A 21,691-nucleotide genomic window follows, 5' to 3' on the forward strand; every position below is an offset into this window, starting at 1 on the left:
CTGTCACTAACTGGAAGGAGGCTGAAAGCACAAAGAAATTGTGAAAATGTGGTATGTCCCAGTAAAATGCCAAAATTGTGTTGAAAAAAAAGGGTTTTCTGATTCAAGTCTGCCTGTTCCTGAAAGCTGGGAAGATGGTGATTTTAGCATCGCAAACCCTTTGTTGATGCTATTTTCAGGGTAAACACCACAACCCTTCATCTGCAGCCCTTTTTTCCCCATTCTTTGAAAAAAAAAAAAAAACATGTTCGCTGTATTTTGGCTAATTACTTGGTCTCCGTCAGGGGAACCCACAAACTCTGGGTACCTCTAGAATCCCGAGGACGTTGGCAAAAAAGGACGCAAATCTGTTGTGGGTAGCTTACGTGGACAAAAAGTTATGAGGGCCTAAGCGCAAACTGCCCCAAATGGCCAAAAAAAGGCCTGGCATCTGAGGGGGGAAAAGGCCTGGTAACGAAGGGGTTAAAGAAAGCAATGTAAATAACAACAAAAAATATCAGATCATAGTTAAGGGCATCATTTAAAATGATCGTGGATTGCTTGTGAAGTAGAGCAGAAATGTTGTTACTGCCAACCAGAAAGAATAATAACGGAATATGGGAATGCATGGAATAACAGCTGCCTAGACAGTTTAGATTGAAATAGTCAGTTTTGTATCTCTGTGGTCAGCCTCGGTGCATATGCGGTGCCTGTGAGTTATGTGATTATTTCTTTGTTGCATATGATCAGTGTCTGCTTATTTACTGCTGATAGGTCACCACAGTGGTTAACCATCGTGGATTGGCTCTGTTGTGACATAACCCCAAGAAAACACTTGCTTGCCCTTTAATCCTCCAGAGACCTGAGCAAGATGGTGAATGGAGCTTGGCAGCTTGATCTCCCCTGTTTCACCTCTCCCAGGTCTTCTCAGATGCAAGGAAATGGAAAAATGTGAGCTGCACTGTTTCTGAGCCAACCACCTCCCTTTCTGTCAACAAAGGTCTGCAGAGACTAGCTCCGAGAAGGCCTTAAGCTGTGCTTGCAAACAGCTGTCACAGAGCCTCTTTCTGCGCAGTTGCCAACTCTGTGCCTTCAATGTGAGAGCGCAGCTTTGAGTTGGGGGTGGGGGAAAAACTGTGGAAAGGGACACGGGCAGGACCACGCAGGGGAATTGGCAGGTGCAGTGGCAGGAGGCCAGATAGGTTTCTGGACAATTATTTTGAATGGGTGGGTATATGCAAAGGTACTTTGGGTGGGTGGCAGGATGCCAAGTATTTTTTTTCCAGTTTATATGGGGGTTGTGCGGAGGATGATGGGGTGGGTGGTATGAGGCCAGGTTATTTTTTTTAAATCTGTGTTGCCTATGGATCCCTTAATACACATCTGCATGCATTTTGGAAGTAGGGGCAGATAATTTGATAGGACTCTACACAACATTGTAAATGGGCAAATGTGAATAACAGGGTGTTACTCACCTCAGGGTTCAGGTAGCTGCAAGGCATGCATGGACTAGCAGAAGGGGAAGTAAGGAGGCTCTGTGATTCACATTGCAGTAACATGTCTGCAATAGGATGTAAAGACACACTTAGGCCCTCATTACGAGTGTGGCGGTCTTACTGCGTTGGACACGGCGGGAAAGAATGCCGCATTACGAGTCTGGCAGTTTGGCCGAAGCCAAACTGCCACAATGCCGACAGTCTAGTCGGACCGCAGTGGCTGGCGGTGAGCTCCTCCGGGCCGGCAACAGGTCCAAGACTTCCGGCCTTCTTAGTAGGCAGCAAACTGCCAGGCTTTTTGCAATGGTCACCCAGACACGAAAGCCGTGGCAGTAACACACTCGGCAACAGGAATCCCCATTCATGTTGTCGGCACACACACCCCAACCTGTCCACACACTTGCAAACACCCCCCCATTCGACCGCACGCATACACACATACAAACACCCCCCACTCGCTCTCACAGTGACGTACATGCACCCCCACACATCCGCACACCTTCATACATGCATCCCCACTCATCCTCACACCTTCATATGCGCAGCTCCTCATACGCACACCTTTATACGCGCACCCCCTCTCATCCGCACAATCCCTGACATATGCCCTCAGTCGCTCACACGCAACCAAACACCCCAATCGCATGCATCCCAATACACACACCTACTCACTTGTACCCCGACACACCCCTCTCCCCTCCACTCCCATTCAGATACACACACACACACACACGCACACCCATACGTCTACACATACGCACACACCACACAAAACACAACCTCGCTCCTTCCTTTCGGACGGTCCACCTACCAGTCTGGGTGAGGTGGTCTCATGGGAGATGAGTGTTGCCGTTTTCAGCACCAGCGTCGCACCGCCATGCCATATTACGTCTCGTAATACGGTGGGTGGCGTCCCTTTGGCATGGCGGTGGAAATGCCTCTCACCTGCCCTCGGCCAGCCTGGCAGTGTCAAGTTTGTCTCTGTAATCTGGCGGTATTCGGTCTCTGACTTGTAATATGGCGGTCGTGAGACCGCCAACACTGGCAGTCTTTTGGCGGCCACCACCGTGGCAGTCTTCCAAAAAGACCGCCAATGTCATAATAAGGGGCTATATTGTGTGCAATATACGGCCAACACCAAAAGTCGCAGACATGCATTAGAAACAAAATGTTTGTCATGCTAATATGACAAAAACTGTTTTAAATTACAAAAAGAAAGAAAAACAATAATGCTAACACCACCAAAAGAAAAGAAGGACTACTTTACTGCATCATCACAGTAAGTAACAAAGAACAGCAGAAAGATACACATCTGCAAAATGCAGTTTGCCACCCCGTGGAGCCAACGCCTCAAGAGGACTTGCTCAAACAAGACAATGGCAGCAGACAAGCTGGCCAAAAGCCCCCTTCTGTATGTATGCATGTTTAAGTATGTTGTGTGTCATGTGCAGTGTACAATGGTGACTTGACCGGAGGTCAAGTGCTTTGCTAAAACTGTAATTAGGCAGACTTACTAGCTGACCACTACTTGATTAAACCACTCTGGCGGACGGTCATCTAACACTTCAGAAGGCACAAAAGATAAGAAATTAACTAAGTCTAAGATTGAACAACCATACCATAATTAAGATGATCCATTCTAAGTGAAACTAAAGTCTGAATGGCCATTTACCATGTTTAACACCCTTCACCCTCACAATTCAAGATAAGCTCACCTTTACTTTCTTTAATACATCAAGCCCTTCAATTTTTCCAATCTGTAAGTGGCTCAAATCGACTTCCTGAAAGAGAAGAGTACACATCAGCTCATCTTGCACACAAGAAAGAACGATCAAGCACAGACAGCACTCTTCCAATCTAGGTGCTAACTTCAGACAAAAAAAGGAATCACCATACTTTGCACGTTTAGAACACGGGTGTTCCTCAATCACACATCTTGCAGTGTAGGTAGTTAAATATGTAGGAGTATGGAAAAAATAAACACACCCTATCAGATCAGAACAATGCACAGGGTGGGAAGGCATCGCCAAGTGCTGTTCTCTTAGGCATCAGCATCAAAAGTCTAAAAGAAAAAATGCTCTTGATGCCATTCTTAAGACTTTTTATAGAGGTTTGAGAATTTCTGTGGCAACGTAAAGTTATAAATGTTTAAAAAAAAAAAATAAAAAAAAAAAACACTAAACTTCACTAGTTAAAATTATCTCTGGCAGGTATAACTTGTGCCTTAAGGCAACTATATCTCCCCCCACCTCCTCGGTAGTGTAATTTTGATTACATTTACTGCATTTTCAATTTTAGTTTGGAATTTTTGTGTTATGTTTTGATACTGTTTTGGTACTGCAAAAATACTTTACACACTGCTCTAAACTAAGCCAGTCTGCTCTGTGCCACAGCTAACAATCGGTTAAGCTCAGGTTTTTTAAGTAACAGTCTTCCCTTACATGGATTGAGCTTATTCCTCAAGGTGGGCAGTCACCACCTTTGACTAATAACTCAGAATTTCTTATAGCATCTTTAATATCTGTGAACAATTACTCCTAGTTTGACAATTACACAGAAATTGAGCCGGTTTTGGCATGTGGAAGATGGTAAATCTAACAAACAGTAATGTCAGAAAGAGCTAGAACCCTTAAATACATTTCTCAATGCTGCCATTACCTCAGCCTCTGGATCCAGATGGATGGGCTCCTGTTCCACTTGTGTGGGACTTGGAACTGCAAATTAAAAAAATATATATAAAAAAAACACAACACACATATTAAGGAACAATAAACTAATTATTTCTACTCAATACACAGGAAAATAGTGACAAAACCAGACGTGCATGGGAATCTTCAGAATTCCGCTAAGTTGACCAATGAAAAAGGCATTACTGGATTTTTGGGATGGAAAAGTTCCATACATGGGAATGGGTGTGCACCCCATCCTCCCTGAGTGCCCCAACTGCATGTATATCTAGAGCCCTGGTATTGATTTTTGGTTTGGGCAAACACATTTTATCCATGTGTGCCATTCCCTAGGCTTGCCTCAAGATATGGTAAGACAGGGGTATGCTTGAGGGGTACAGAGGGCTATTACTACCCTAACCAGGAATTAAGTGACACAAACACAGTGGTGTCAGCACACCGATTTTGTGTTCGTTAATAAACAGGCTTTTTTACCCGCCACTTGAGTGATGCTTACTGGCCTATTCATGTAAACGTTTGTGGCTGTGTACTTAACTTACATTTGGCCTTAAAGGACTCTGTGTAGCACTGGACGGAGGGAGAGAGGGAGAGAGAAAGAGAGAAAGAGAGGGAGAGAGAAAGAGAGGGAGAGAGAAAGAGAGGGAGAGAGAGAGAGAGGGAGAGAGAGAGAGAGAGAGAGAGAGAGAAAGAGAGAGAGAGAGAAAGAGAGAGAGAGAGAAAGAGAGAGAGAGAGAAAGAGAGAAAGAGAGAAAGAGAGAAAGAGAGAAAGAGAGAAAGAGAGAAAGAGAGAAAGAGAGAAAGAGAGAAAGAGAGAAAGAGAGAAAGAGAGAAAGAGAGAAAGAGAGTGTGTCACAGGACATGGAGGCCTGTGGATTCTTTTAGGGAACCACGGACCCTATAAAGGTTAGCAGTTAAGAAAACTGTAACCACGAGAGAGAGAAAGAGAGAAAGAGCGAAAGAGCGAGCGAGCGAGCGAGCGAACGAGCGAGTGTGTGTCACAGGACATGGAGGCCTGTGGATTCTTTTAGGGAACCACAGACCCTATAAAGGTTAGCAGTTAAGAAAACTGTAACCACGAGAGAGAGAAAGAGAGAAAGAGAGAAAGAGCGAGCGAGCGAGCGAACGAGCGAGCGAGCGAGCGAACGAGAGAGTGTGTGTCACAGGACATGGAGGCCTGTGGATTCTTTTAGGGAACCACAGACCCTATAAAGGTTAGCAGTTAAGAAAACTGTAACCACCTGAAAGAAGATTTGGATTGCTGATTGACTTTTAATGGTTGCCTATTACAAGAAGTAAGAGGAAGGATGTGCTGCAGACCATCCCACTGGATCTGGGGTTTTCGTTCGTAAAGTGGTTCTTTCAAAGGGAAGCCAAAATAATCCCTAGGAGATACTAATATCCGAAAAATACAGAGTATGATTACAACAGAAGTACCAAAGGCACCAACTGTACCAAGTGGTGGCTGCTGCAATTCCACTACCTCCACTAGCACTTGTCAGAAAGCATGTTGCCTCAAGCACACCTTGTTAGGAAATGCCTCCTTGGCATGGTTACCCCCTTTTGCTCATGCCAAGTTATGATTGAAAGTGTGCTGGGACCCTGCTAACCAGGCCCCAGCACCAGTGTTCTTTCCCTAAACTGTACCTTTGCTTCCACAATTGGCACAGCCCTGGCACTCAGATAAGTCCCTTGTAAATGGTACCCCCTGGTACCAAGGGCCCTGATACCAGGGAAGGTCTATAAGGGCTGCAGCATGTCTTATGCTACCCTAGGAACCCCTCACTCAGCACATGCACACAGCTCGTGTGTGCTGGTGGGGAGAAAATGACTAAGTCGACATGGCACTCCCCTCGGAGTGCCATGCCAACCTCACACTGCCTGTGGCATAGATAAGTCACCCCTCTAGCAGGCCTTACTGCCCTAAGGCAGGGTGCACTATACCACAGGTGAGGGCATATGTGCATGAGCACTATGCCCCTACAGTGTCTAAGCAAAACCTTTAGACATTGTAAGTGCAGGGTAGCCAAAGGAGTATATGGCCTGGGAGTTTTCTCGTACACTAACTCCACAGTTCCATAATGCCTACACTGAAATCTGGGAAGTTTGTTATCAAACTTCTCAGCACAATAAATGCACACTGATACCAGTGTGGAATTTATTGTAAAATGCACCCAGAAGGCATCTTAGAGACACCCCCTGAATACCAATCTGACTTCAAGTGTTAGGCTGACCAGTTTCTGCCAGCCTGCCACAACCAGACGAGTTGTTGGCCACATGGGAAGAGTGCCTTTGTCACTCTGTGGCCAGGAGCAAAGCCTGTACTGGGTGGAGGTGCTTCTCACCTCCCCCTGCAGGAACTGTAACACCTGGCGGTGAGCCTCAAAGGCTCACCCCCTTTGTTACAGCGCCACAGGGCATACCAGCTAGTGGAGATGCCCGCCCCTCCGGCCACTGCCCCCACTTTTGGCAGCAAGGCTGGAGGAGATAATTAGAAAAACAAGGAGGAGTCACCCACCAGTCAGGACAGCACCTAAGGTGCCCTGAGCGGAGGTGACCCCTGCCTTTAGAAATTCTCCATCTTGAGATTGGAGGATTCCCCCAATAGGATTAGGGATGTGCCCTCCTCCCCTCAGGGAGGAGACACAAAGAGGGTGTAGCCACCCTCCAGGACAGTAGCCATTGGCTACTGCCCTCCCAGACCTAAACACACCCCTACATTTATTTTTTAGGGGCACCCAAGAACCCAGGAAATCAGATTCCTGCAACCTGAACTAAGAAGAAGGACTTCTGACCTGCAAGCCCTGCAGAGACAAAGGAAGGCGACAACTGTTTTGGCCCCAGCCCTATCGGCCGGTCTCCGGACTCGAAAAACTGCAACAGCGACACATCCCACAGGGACCAGCAACCTCTGAAGCCTCAGAGTACTGCCCTGAACCTAAGGACCATGAAACCCCCGTTAGCAGCGGCTCTGCTCAAGAAACAGCAACAATACTGCAACTTTCAAAGACCTCACTCTTCCCGCCGGAAGCATGAGACTTCAACCTTTGCACCCGACGCCCCCGGCTCGAGATCCAGAGAACCAACACCACAGGGAGGACACCCAGGCGACTGCGACCCCGTAAGTAGCCCAAGAAAACCTCCCCTGGACCCCCACAGCGACGCATGCAGAGAGAATCCAGAGGCTCCCCCTGACTGCGACTGCCTGTAACAATGGACCCGACGCCCGGACCAAGCACTGCACCCGCAGCCCCCAGGATCAGAAGGAACCGAACCTCAGTGCAGGAGTGACCCCCCAGGCGACCCTCTGCCTAGCCCAGGTGGTGGCTGGCCCGAGAAGCCCCCCCTGTGCCTTACCTGCACCGCTAGAGTAACCCCCCCCAGTCCCTCCATTGAATCCTATACAAAACCCGACGCCTGCTTTGCACACTGCACCCGGCCGCCCCTGTGCTGTTGAGGGTGTGTTGTGTGTGCCTACTTGTGTCCCCCCAGTGCCCTACAAATCCCCCCTGGTCTGCCCCCCTGAGGACGCGGTTACTTACCTGCTGGTAGACTGGAACCGAAGCACCCCTGTTCTCCATAGGCACCTATGTGTTTTGGGCACCTCTTTGACCTCTGCACCTGACCGGCCTTGAGCTGCTGGTTTGGTAACTTTGGGGTTGCCTTGAACCCCCAACGGTGGGCGGCCTATGCCCTGGAACTGAGACTTGTAAGTGTCTTACTTACCTCACAATCTAACCAATACTTAGTTCCCCCAGGAACTGTTGATTTTTGCACAATGTCTACTTTTAAAATAGCTTATTGCCATTTTAACAAAAACTGTATATGTTATTACTCTAATTCAAAGTTCCTAACTTATCTGTGTGGAGTACCTTGCATTTTATGTATTTACTTCAAATCGTGAACTTGTGGTTCTAAAAATAAATTAAGAAAATATATTTTTCTATATAAAAACTAAAGGTCTGGAGTTAAGTCTTTGAGTGTGTGTTCCTCATTTATTGCCTGTGTGGGTACAACAAATGCTTAACACTACCCTTTGATAAGCCTACTGCTCAACCACACTACCACAAAATAGAGCATTAGAATTATCTAACTTTGCCACTATCTTACCTCTAAGGGGAACGCTTGGACTTTGTGCACACAATTTCTTACTTTGAGATAGTATATACAGAGCCAACTTCCTACACACCTGCACATGATTGCCTGCCTCCTGGGAGATGGAGCGGTACATGAGTGAGGGAACATCCAATCCTAAGAAGCACATAAAGAAGATAGATAGGCCATTCCGGCTAGTATTTTGGCTTCCAGAGTCATAAAAGAAACATTACAAGGCGACAATCTGAGAGCAACAAGTGTTTGTTCCCTTTTTCCAGTATTGTTGCAAAGAATCAAGTCCCTGTTAGCAAGAGCAGGAGGAAAGGAAGGCACCCATATCCCACTCCAATTCTGCTAAAATCTGCTATTGCATTGCACAAATGCGACGCCTGGTGAGCACCCTTGGCGAACAAGGGATGAATCCAGGTATACAAACACCATCATCAGTATAGCAGTTAGCCCTTTACTGAATACATTTTTCCTTTGAATATGGTGCCTTCACAGGTTACAAACCTAACATATACAGCCCTGTTCTACAAGATAAACAAGTACAAATGTTTGAAGATGTATGAATATTCTTTATTTCGGCTAAAAGCCATAAAAGCATCTGTATAAGAATAATATGATATATTCACACAATGGTCGTTAAAAATCAGGTAGAAAAAAGTGCCATATAATACAATTAATATCCCTGCCCCACCCTAAAAAGGTAGACTGATATAAACATATATACATTGAATAAAAGCCCATTAAAACACTCAATAGAATTAAATAATTGTAGCCTTTCTGCTTAGGTCCCTTAAGTTAATCTGCATTTGGCCAGGTGTTTCTGCGTATTTGCAGATCAGTCAGAGAGGTATTCTCTTGATCTTACCACCCTTACACATTGGAGATACCTCATGACTGCAAAGACTACCTTATCACTTGTGTCACTTGTCAATATGCAAAGAGATGCCTTATAATTTCTTATCCCAAGAGATCTACATAAAGGGATAATCCACTTTTTCCAAGGGACCAAGTATCTAGGGCAAAAAAAATACAAAATGTGCAAGGGCCTCAGGTTGCATGGGGCAAAATTGACAGGAACTCGAATTGCTGTCGCCCTTGCTCCAACCCGTGGTAAACGTCTTTAGCGGCAAAGTTCCTAATCTAAATTTAATAAAAAGGCTTTTAATGTAAGGAGGTTTTACGTTGTCAATATAGGTTCCCAACTTTGGGGAACATTTGTGGTCTAGAAACTGTATTGTCCTACTGCCTTGCCCCTGTTTGGACCAAATCTACATCAGAACCATCTCCCAATAGCATCACTTTATACATGGTTTCACTCCCTTAGTTAAGCTGCGGGGATCTCTCCACACCTCCTCCATTTTGATACTTTGGCACATATCTCTAACGCATTTAAACCAAGGAATTTACATTTCACCCTCGAGAGTTAGTAACCTGTAGCGACTACTTGGAAGGATACCAAATGGTCAGATGACCAGAGGCGCACCCAATACAAAAGTGGTTTCAAAGCGATTTCGTTATGGATCTCATTTAACGCTAGATCAAATCTAAGGGGTATAAGAGGTGTGCTCATCGGCAAGCGCAACAAATTACGTATGAATCGGTTTTCAACCAAGTTCAGACTCCTGGAGTTACAGTGACCCCAAAGCTCGGCACCATAGGTTGATGCTGCCACTGCCGCAGCCTTATATACAGTGATAGCCACCAATATTTCCCCCTCTAAAGAGTTTTTAATTTTCTTCCCTATCACTGCTGACCTCTGCCAAAGGACAGAGGCACTCTTTCAAATTTGTGCCGACTACTGTTGGTAGTCCGCTAATCTGATCCCCAAGTAATTGAATTGGCTTACTCGTTCTATCAGTTGGCCGCCTACGGTCATTTCTCCCCTGAATTTCTTATGCGAGTTGAAAACCATAAATTTGGACTTATCTGGGTTTATTTCAAGGCCCCTCTTCTCACAGAACTTAGAGAAAGCATCCAATTTGTTTTGGAGACCCATTGGGGTTCTGGAGATCAGTAGAGTGTCGTCCGCAAACATTAAAATAGGGACCAGGCTCCTGCTAACTTGGGTGCATCGTGATTACATCTCATCAGCTGATCTCCTGCACCGTTGGTTAAGAGACTGAACAGGGTAGGGGCTAGTACACAACCTTGCCTGATCCCTTTTGCAATGGGTATAGCTTCTGTCAAGTTACCACCATGTGACCATTAGACCAGGGCATAAGTTCCCCCGCGAAGGTGTTTTATTAATCTCAGTAATTTGCTGTTAATATTGTAAGACTCCAGGACATTCCAAAGCAAGTTGCGTGGGACCAAATCAAAGGCAGTCTTTAAATCAATAAAAGCTACGTACAGATGGTCTTTTTTTAGGTTCAGGTGTTTCCAACAAAGGAGATTAAATCTAATACCTGATCTATTGTACTAACTCCTTTCCTGAATCCAGTTTGAAAATCAAAGAGGACCGGACCTGGATATCCTTCATCCATGTCTGCAGTCTGGTCAATGCCTGCTTACAAAAAACCTTTTGGCTCACATCAATTAAAGTTATTGGTCTAAAGTTAGCTGGTGATTCCCTGTCTCCCTTTTTGTAAATGGGGACTATTATTTCTCCTCGCCGTGTAGAGGGGAGCTCGCCACCCCTCAGGATCGCATTCCTAAGTGTGTTTAGATACAAAGACCAGATTCTAGGTCGAGATAAGTACAAGTCGCCTGGGACACCATCGGGGCCAGGGGCCTTTCCTTTATGTAGTGTTTGAAGAGCCAAAGTAGTTTCTTTCAAGGAGAAAAACCCCAGATCAAAAGTTGACGGGTTAACTTTCCCAAGAGATAGAGTATGGGAGATACAGAGCCCTTCAGGTGTAAGTAGGTGTTCACTGGTACAGTTGTTCGAGTCCGCCCTATAAAGAGTTTCAAAACGTGATACCCAAATTGCTGGCAAAATTGTTGGATAACTCTCCGCTTTTTTAAGATGTTCCTTTCCTACCAACAATTTTGTATCCCCCTCTTGAAGGGCGCCTACCAGGACATTCCATTCTTTAATTACCTACTCTTTTTTGGCATTTTTCAACACTATTTTATAGGAAGACCTTGCTGCTCTTATCTCCCAACTATCTCCTTTCTGTAATGCTCCCAACAGCTGTAATTTGACCTGTCGGCAAGAACTAGAGAACCATCTCAATGATCTATCTGTGGTTTCCCCCATTTTCTTATTACCAGAAAAAGAGGTCTCAGACGATTGACCAAGGAGCAATGCAGGTTAGTCAGGTCCTCCAGTGCAAAGTCAGTGTTCTTCAGGGGGAGTGGAGTCGTTTTAACTACCTTGTAGATTGAAATCTGGAACTTTACATCATCTGCCATCGCTTCCCATCTTCCGTTCTTATTGTCGTTAGACACTGTTAGATTATTGTCCATCACCCGTTTGATTAGATTACTGCTGTTTAATGCAGAGGATGAAAAAGCTGAGCAGAGAGCTTGGTGGTCACTATCGACCCTAGGAGTGACAGTCATATCAATAAGGGAATGCCAAAGGATATCATCAATTAAGATATAATCTAGTTGACTGGGATATGATCCTTTTTTGTACGTGGGCATTGCCGGAGTGTCCGACTTCGTATTCCCATTTACTACTCTTAATCCTGTGGTGTTTATTAAATTCTCAAGTATGGTTACCGCTCCCTCAGGTTTCTTTGCTATGTCTTGTATCGGGCCTGACTTGTCCCAAGGGTCTGCAAACAGTATTCCTTCTCGTAGATAATCATCCTTGCAGTTTAACTGCATATTACAGTCCCCTGCAATAATTATGCCCTGTCCCCCTGACCACTGGTTCAGGAGGTACGTAAGATGGTTCAACATAGCAATCTGAGTTTTTCGTGGACCAGGTCTAATATAAATATTTATGATCACTATTTGGGTGTGCCCCTTTGAATTACTAGATTCGATCTCCACTGCTAGTATGTCTCTAGTGGGGCACATTAGTTCCTTCACCTTGGGAAACAGATCTTGTTTCAGCCAGATTAGCCCTCCTGAAGCCCTCCCAGACGATAATGGGAGTGCGGCCTGCTGGAAGGACCAATATCCTGGTCTGTGGGTCATTGAGGTTGCCCACGTCTCCTGAAGAAGGATGATGTGATGTTGATCTATAAAACTACTCCACTCCGGGTTAGTTGTTTTAGATTGCACACCTGCCACATTCCAGGGTAATAATTTAATTAGGGAATCATTACAGTCTCCTGTATTCGGCCACCCCTCCTTTGCCCTTACGGGAGGTACGGCTGCTTTGAAGATCCTCCTTGTGCCTCTTACTAAGAGCTATTAAACATTGTGAAGGCCCAAAAGGGAAACATCTACAAACTTAAGAATGAGCTTCAAACATCTGTCAATACTGTCAAAGTGTCCACTAGTACCTCCACCCAAACTAAATAGCACACGTTGCAGCATGCAGGTAATGGCCGCCAAGTAGGCCATCCAAAGTAAAGGTAAATGGAGCAAATTAGCATCAAAAACCTATTGAACAACAAATTAAATGAGCAATAGTCTCCAACCACAAAGCTTTGAAACCTTTGTCCAATAGGAGGGACAACAGTGCACGTCTCCCCAAATCATTAAGGAAGCTTCTGGTCAATTCCTCTGCCTGCCCTGCACATCCCTCTGTATTATTTGCACCCTGGCTCAAAAATATGCATTACTGAGCCTGTCCTTGGGAAGAGTTTTAGGCTATAGTTTTAACAAACTGCTTCCCAATGCACCTGTGATGCTATTGTGTTTGACCAATGACTTTGTGTTTCACCACTGCGCATATTAGTTGCTCAATGTTCACCAGTCGCACATTATATGTTTTGTTCAGTTTAGCTGCCTATTGGCTTTGACATGGCATTAGCCATTACATTCTGTATTCAGTTTAGCTGCCTATTGGCTTTGACATGGCATTAGCCATTACATTCTGTATTCAGTTTAGCTGCCTATTGGCTTTGACATGACATTAGACATTACATTTGATATTTAGGATAGCTGCCTATTGGCTTTAACATGGGGTTAGACATTGCAGCTGAGACATTGCAGATGAGCTGTGTTTTTCCAAGCTGTGTTTTTCCACAAGATGGACCAAGCTGTTTTCTTCACACCAGACCTTAGCTGATAAGAGCACGTAGATTTTGTGTATACCTCGCAATCCAGTCTGAGAGCGAGGGAGCTCGGGAGAATTGGCCACTCTCCAGGGTCCTTCGGTTCTCACACTGAGTTTGCTTTTAAGGATGACTCTGGGCTACAGAGAGGTAGATGGAATCTGCTTTGACTTCAGACATGAGCTAGACGTCAGTTGCCTGTCTCCCGTTTGGGTAGAGAATCTCTTTCTTGCAGTTGACCGGAGTCATCAACTTGCAGACCCCAGAAAGATGAAGCTGAGCTATAGGCCCTACGGTGATGAATTTGGACTTTTATGCTCTGCTTTGAAGTTATGCTATAATACAATCACCTATATTTGCTGTGTACATTGCAACTGAGAAGTACTTTGATATATTTTGCTTTCATTGCTGCGACTACTTTTAAACGTGTGCTTCCAATCTACTAATTTCATCTCTCAGGAACATCGTGGTGGAGATTTAATAACAATAAATGTCTTCTTTAAACTCAGAAGTGCATTCCAGAGAGGTTCTGTAAGCTCGGTTATGAGATAAGAGGGAAAGCAGAACAGCATCTCATTTCCTTTTTGTCTTGCTTTTCTATTCATTCTTTCTTTTATCTTGCTCTATCATTCATCTTTCCTCCTCTCATTCTTTGGTCTCCGTTTTCTCTTTTCTTTTCAGCTCACCTATTTTTTGTAAAAAGATTTTTAGGGTTGAGCCTGCAAGTGCCTGCGCTATCGCATCCGCATTGCTTACGAGACTCTGTTGTATTTAGTAAAGGCATGGGAGCCTGCCTGTCGCTTACCATTTATTGGTTTGCATGGCACTCTTCTTTACAACCTCGTAATTCGGCACTGCAGGCCAAGCATCATTTCTGTTCCTGTCCGTAAAGCAGGGACCAAGCACGGATTAACTCAACCTAATCAGTGCCTGCCTGCTGATGCCGAAGTGACTGTGGTACTATTTTGTTCTTTTTAACTTCTAGTGGCCTGAAATCAGAAGGCAGATAAATGGCAAAAATTTGCTCAGGAGAACAAACCAAATTGAAAAGTTTTATTTTCTACAGCTAACTTTCTTTTATATTGTCAAGTTCTTTTTTATCTCAAGTTGCACTCTTGTTTTCTATTGTTTTAGCAGGTGCTCTTCTGAAGAGACGACAACTTACCAAATGTAATCTTTGCTTGTATGCAAGAAAGTCCAGCAAAAAAGAAAAACATAGCAAAGGAGCACTGGCAAAGCCGATTGACCTGGCTTATTAACTAAAGGTGCCAGGATGCTTTCAGCCATATGGTCACTCTTTCTATGGAGTTGGCCACTCATCTCTGTCCTCATTCAACTAATGAACCACACATTTTTGCAGTCAACTAAGAGGCAATTTCAGTTACCAGCCAGTATTACTAACATTGCTATATGTTTGAAATTATGGGAGAACATTTCCATGCCATATGTGTAAAAGTGCAGTTGGCAGTGTGTGACTACTAGCCTCTGAGGGTTGAAAGGGCTGTTGGTCATGTGAGACTTCTACTCTGCAAGGGGTGTGAATTTTGTGTTGTCAGACTGCTACTCTGAAGGATGTATGTGTTGTTCACAGTACGTGGTTGTTTGTCAAGGTTGTGAGAGTGCTTTGGTAATGTGTCACTGTTGATCGGTGTTAGCGGAGAATGGTTAGTATTGTAGTTGTAAGAACTTTTATTAGTCTGTGAGAGCCTAGGACTTGGGGTGTTTTTTTTTCTTCCACAAAAAGGATTTTAAGGGCTCCCTCAGCATTATCTTGGAAGTCATGGCTTAAGATACACTATGTACTTATATATACACTTTAATTCTCCCAGACACTTAAAGAAAAAAAAAATTAAGTTACAAATGTACACAGTGAAAGCCAGACCTCTGTAGCTAATCCACAAATGGAGACCTCGGAAAGAATGTAAAGTGTTCTCTATGGTATTTGCCACAGAATTCATAATGTAAAACCCATCTTATTGTAGTTATAACAGTTCAGAAAAGATAACCCATTACTATTATGTTTGTAATAGATTGCACAATATAAAACACCATTTTTTGTGTTGCATTTGTCAAAGAGTTCACTAGGTAAAATCCCTGCAGTATATGTCCCTGTAAAGCTCCTTCCTACTTTGGCACAGGGCATGTGTCAACTATGTCTCAATTAGTTGATAGCAACAGGCCAACTACTTTAGAGGCAGGCTAACAACTGCTGCACAATCAAATGCCCTTGAAGGCTGAGAAAGAGGCTGGGGCCAGATACCCTCCCTTTATACTACCTTGTAATGTGTTTAATGTTTTTTGGAGTTTACATGAAATCTTGCTTCGCATACAGTCAATTTTGACCAAACCTATAAAGGTTGTTCTGAAATGGTCTTGGCAAACTTTGCACTCAATTTGAATTTCAATTGAAATAACAAGTGGCACTGGTAAAGCCAGTCATTCTGGCCTGGACACGTCTGCATTATTTTCCTGCAAACATCAGCAACGGGCATTGAAAGTAAAGTACAAATGTCACTATCTAAATGTGGCATGCATATGTTTGCATAAAATAAAAGTAAAAATAGCCCATAGCAAAAATCCATTTGAGAAAAAAAGTTACATGAATGCAGATTGGTTATCCAGTCCTATAACTGAAGTGTATTACTTTTTATCTGAATGTGCATACATAGAATGAAATTGTGCACAGTTCATCCAGTTGATATAAGCAGAAAGTTAACACTTGAACAGTCTTTTTGGAAAACATGTGGCTGGTGAAAAATCTTAAGCTGTCTCTATGGAAGACCTAAAAATGCTGTCTCTTAAGATTCGAATTTTAAATTTGAATTACATTTTTGCTCTCCCTTTGCCACTAGAGGAAACTACCCCTGCCACTCAGTGTCCTCTTACACCCCTTCCCTCACATGCCCACCTCTATGACTTTTATGGAGTTTTTAAGGAGAACACCACACCTGTAACAATCTCAACTTGCTTCAGTCCAACTCCTCTGATGCCCTCAACCCTATTCGCTTACTGCAAGTCTCTCGGCCAGTCAAATAGGTAGATTCTGCACCTCAGTACAAAATTATTCCCTGCACAGAGCCATTTTTTTAACACTGTAAACTCCTCCATCATTTTCAGTACATTTTCAAATGTTGCCTTATTTTACTGCTGTACTTCTTCCCCACGTGTCTTTCAAAGTTTTCCCATTTAGTGCTATGGTTATATTGACAACCGTTTCTCTTTGTTTCACAATTTTTTACAAACAAATAGGAAACAACAAGCATTGGAATATTCCCATTTTGCATTTTCCGCAACCACGCCTTTCCTTTATCTTTAAAAAGCCTTAATACTTCATACTTTGAATTCAATCCTACCAATATCCTCCGCACCTCAACATGCAGACTTCATACCTGTAGTGACAGACTTCATATCTGTAGTGACCTCTCCATTCAGGTCATCCTGACTTCTCTGTCGTACGCGCAGGGTTACTAGCTCAGTCACATGCTTCTTGCTTTCTTCATCCCCAGACTCTTCGGATTCCACTTTCTTATCCACTGAACGAAGAGGGGACAAAAGATTTAGATAAATATTTCTCTCTTAAACCAAATACCCACTAACTAACAGCATACAATTGCTTTAACACGTGTACTTTCCCATACTTCAAATGGGAAAAGAGCAAGTGATGGACGGAATGCTGAACAATGTCAAACATTCACCCCCAGTAGAGAGATCTGGGCCTAAATCCATCGTTTTTTTGCTACCCATGCCTTTCCAGTTCGGACCCAGCTATTTACAAATCAATCTTGACCCTGTTCCCCATGGGGACAGTCCAGCTCGAACTGCCAAGCCAGGTCCTCCCTGGACTGGAAACAAGCATCCTAGGACCGGTTTCAGGGTATCACCGTTCATCAGCCAGGCTAGCTTGATTCCAGTGGCAGTCAAGACTGATTTGCATATGGCTGGGTCCAAACTGGGGTGGTATGGTGAGCAAAAGAACGATGGATTAAACCCAGATCTGTGATTGGGGGTGAGTGTTTGCATTGTACAGCACTCCGTCCACCATCCTTTTGTGTTGCTAAAGTTACCCTAAGTGGGAAGGGTATGCCCAGACGTGGGTCCCTTGCTCACCGTGCCACTGGATTTAAGCTAGACTGGCTGATGAAGGGTGAAACCGGTCCCAGGATGCTTGTTTCCGGTCCAGGGAGAACCTGGCTTGGCAGTTCGGGCTGGACTGTTCCCATGATTTGCACATGGCCGGTTCCAAACTGGGGTGGCATGATGAGCAAAAGAACAATGAATTAAACCCAGATCTGTGACTGGGGGTGAGTGTTTGCATTGTTCAGCACTCCATCCATCATCCTTTTGTGTTGCTAAACTTTCCCATACTTCACCCATTTAAAGAGCTAGAGCATCTAGCCACTCCCCGAACCCATTCAGCCCTCACAGGGAGCATTAGGATTCTTTTCTCTGCTTGCAAACATTTCACCTCTGGCCATCCGTCAGATCATCTTTTACTAAACTTAACTTCCCATATTTCAGATAACAATCCACTACAGTTCCTTCATATTTCATGCATTCCCAATGTGTGTTACTGTGCTTGCAAGAGAAATAATAATCTTCATCCTTCACAAAATGGATTTAATCTCTCATTCAGCTCTCCTGTTACTGTACTACCTATACTACTCATTTATTAACCTGCATGTTTCATAAAGCCCAGGCGTACTTCACTGTGAGAGATAATTTTTAATTTGGCACAGTGTTAAGTGATTACGTTTCAGTAGGCTGTTTGTATTGATATTTATGTTGGGCAAACCTAGAAAAGGAGTAGAGTGATGAACACAATGTGGGCTGCTGGGAGACAATCAAAAAGTGGGAATTACACCTTAACATTTCACTTTTTGAACTGCCTGGGACATGTTAGAAGAGATGCTTTTAGACGTGAAGAATACTGTGGCCTCCATAAAAAGCTTATTTCATTAGAATGGGTTGCACTACTGGAAGGTCTAAAAGCATATGAGGTAGAGCCGGCCTGATAGTTCCAGAACACAACATGCACTGCTTCCAACACAGAGGATACTACACTAGCAACGCCAGAATACGGTTGTGAATCTTAAAGAATGTTGGACGCACAGTGCATTTTCCAACTGAAACTGAGACAATCCAACCTAACTTACACATCTGACTGATTGGATGTAGTGCTGGTTGCCTCTCTTCATTGTATGCGGCTTACACTCACGCTCTTCCCTTATTCGATAGATACCATACACTGCCCTACAGATAGGGGACATGACTAAGTGGGCAGAGGGGTGGGGGGAATGGTTCAATGGATTTGTTTTTTCATTAACTGTTTGTAAAATGTGATAATTTCAATTATGCCGATGTCATAAATATATGCATGTATCATCACTCCTTGGACCACGTTTAACCTGTAATACATGATGTTGATACGATGCGCTTTAATAAAACGCAATAAAATGTTTAAATAAAAAAAAAATGGTAGACAATTTGAAAAGCGCACTGGAAACTTCAGTATAAATTGTGCTGCTGCAATCTGGATAATCTGCAAATGATGCAGCAAATAGGATGGCAGACCCAGATATAAACAATTGGCATAATCGAGGTTGGACATAACCAGAGTATGCACAATGGTCTTATGATTAGCTTCTGGAACTAGATGGGTCATTTTCTTGAGTGATCTGTAAGTGAAGAAGCAGCTGGCGGATACGGCCTTAAAGTGTGGTTAAAAAGTCAGATCGGAGTAAACTTTAACCCCGGGATCCTTACACATGAAGAAGGCACCTTCGGGGCTGCCTTTTGGGGCGGGGCAGAGTGTGTGGTATGGACCTTGTTTCGAACGCCACCAGTTATAAGAATCAGGACAGTGACTGGGGCCAGAACTCAATTTGAGGCAATTAACATTCATACATTCCCACGCCGCCTTCAGACACTGCTTGGAAGAGTCCAGCGCTTCCACCTCATTATTCTGAAAGGCCAGCAGCAACTGCTTATTATCAGCATAGGAAATTACACATAAGCCCCAAGCTTCCACCAGGCTAGCAAAAGGTGCCAACCATAAGCCTCAAGCTTCCACCAGGCTAGCAAAGGGTGCCAACCAGACATTAGAAAAGGTTGGGCTCAAGGCCAAACCCCGAGACAACACACAATCTAGTTGTTAAGAAGTTGAAGTAAAAGAGGCACAAAAAAAGTACCTGTGCCCCAGATTTTAACCAAGCCCGGGCCTGGCCTTGGACTCCGGCACTCTACAACCTGTTAAGAAGGATAGTGCGCAAGACTGTCAAATGCAGATGATAAATCCAATGGCCCAACCACTGCCAAAGCGTTCTGACCAAGGCTGTCTTTTATGAATTCAGTGACCTCTAGGAGAACGGATTCTGTGCTGTATACTCCCTAAAAGCCAGACTGTGTAATTTAACCACCTCCTCCTATAAGATACACAAAGTGGGAGAGTTTTCTATTAACTACCTTCTCCAACATTTTGGCTACAGCTGGAAAAAGTGAAATAGGCCTAAAGTTACTAAAGCACCTTAGGGTCAGCATTGAGTTTCTTCTATGGCAAGAGCAAGAGGGCCTGTTTCTAGCACACCGGCACAACCGCAAACTCCAAGGACAAACTATATCTATCCACTGCTATACATACTATTGTTGAAAATGCATACAAGGGTCCTCTAATGCATGTAAGAACATATCCCCAACCCTCTTGTCTAGGTTTTTTTCTCATTTTGAGGGTACGTTTTCAAGACACCAGGACCCAGACAGTACAGAAGAACTGTATTTTTCTTTTCAGCTGCAAGTCATCTTCATCAAAAAAGGTGTGATATAACTGCAGAAGTATTCTTTCCACTCTTGCCATTGCATTCCAGGTTTAAACATCGCCGATAAAACGCTTGTAGGGCTGCTAAGTTTAAAGAGTTCAAGGCAACATGTTGATAAATAAATTTGTGATACATTATCAATTGATAGTGAGGTCAAATAATGCAAAACTACTTATATGCACTTAAGCATGTGCTAAGATGCAACTCAGTCTCACAAACGTCCAACACTGTATTGTAGAATATGAAGAAAATATCAAATAATCCAAATATTCCAGTAACTTAGAATTTACGTCGTCACTGCCTTCCGCTCACCGTATACCACATTCCTCATGTTGACACTTCTCACTGAAGAGCAATGCTGCTGTGAAAAAATGCACTGTTGTGCACCCTTCACAGCGTTCCTCACAAACGCTAAAAGATGGCAGCCATCATGTGTCACAGATCAATTACGTGCCAAGAGACACATGTGCCTCACGTACATGCCCCTTAACAATGACACTGAAAGGCACGCACAGATTGGCTGGAGTTTAGGCTGGCCATGAGCCTAGAATGCAGAGCTCAAACTGCATACAGGTTGTGTCAACTGTTAAAGGTAATCTTTCCAGACATCCATACGCGCTGCAGCCCAACCTCTAATAGGGATATCAGCCTATATTGATGCAGTCCAGTGCAATCGTTGCCACACAATGTCTGCTGTCAATGCCGTCCAGCGCACTTCTTGTCCCGCAGCTTTCCTCCGCCAATGCACAGCGCAAGCTCCTCTCAGTGAAAGCACCTATCTGGGGCTACTGCCATGTATCCCATCCTCGTCTCCAATCTTGTAGTAAGACTACATAAAGTTGAAAGTGAATGTCTTACTACATCCCAGACACATCTCGACAGTCGGAGACTCCTTCTCCATCTCTTCTCCCAACTGCCTTCGCAAGATTCTTCCCCACCCTCCATATTCCATTCTCGAACTTTGACATGCCAAAGCTCTACATACAGCCGTCAGGTGCAGATGTCAAAGTTGGCGTCGGGCACCCAATGGAATCCTATGGAGACTGGGGGCACTCAGAAGTGAACAGTTTGCAGGTTAGTACCTGCGGAGTCAGGGCCCGGGCTCTGGAGGATTTAGGTCAGTATCCAACCCACACCCTCAGCGGCACAGGGGCAGCCGGGTGCACAGTACAAACACAGCATCAGGCGCCCAATGTTTTTCAATAGAAAACTCTAGGTTCACAAAAAGGCTGCAGGCTTGGTCCAGGGGGGAGTCAGCTGAAGAAGTCCAACGGCTGGACAGGTAAGTTGAGGCTCCTCTGGACGTCAATGGACCGTTGTCTGGGTTTCCCAAGGCCATGGTGCTGCAGGTGCACCTTTAGGCGTTGGGTGTCTTCACTGGATCTGGTTGCGGTCGGGTGGTCCTCTGGATTCAGGCTGCAGGTATCATGGTGGTGGCCAGGAAGGGTCAACCCGGGGTGGACTCGAGGTCGCAATCACCTGGAGACTCCCTCTGGTGA

The 21,691-nt window shown here is 44.4% G+C and overlaps 1 protein-coding gene across 1 annotated transcript in view; it reads right to left on the reverse strand.

Moving 5' to 3' along the window:
• The window catches only part of PPP1R7 (protein phosphatase 1 regulatory subunit 7), a 150,500-nt gene that overhangs the window by 124,457 nt on the left and 4,352 nt on the right, over positions 1 to 21,691 (reverse strand). Inside the window, exons 2-4 of the mRNA XM_069213646.1 lie at positions 16,770 to 16,913; positions 4,134 to 4,189; positions 3,191 to 3,256 (exon numbers count right to left, since the gene is read on the reverse strand). Of these exons, the coding sequence (XP_069069747.1) occupies positions 3,191 to 3,256; positions 4,134 to 4,189; positions 16,770 to 16,913 (266 nt within the window). The remainder of the gene's footprint in view (positions 1 to 3,190; positions 3,257 to 4,133; positions 4,190 to 16,769; positions 16,914 to 21,691) is intronic.

The sequence above is a fragment of the Pleurodeles waltl genome, chromosome 11, assembly GCF_031143425.1.
Source record: "Pleurodeles waltl isolate 20211129_DDA chromosome 11, aPleWal1.hap1.20221129, whole genome shotgun sequence".
Taxonomy (NCBI): domain Eukaryota; kingdom Metazoa; phylum Chordata; class Amphibia; order Caudata; family Salamandridae; genus Pleurodeles; species Pleurodeles waltl.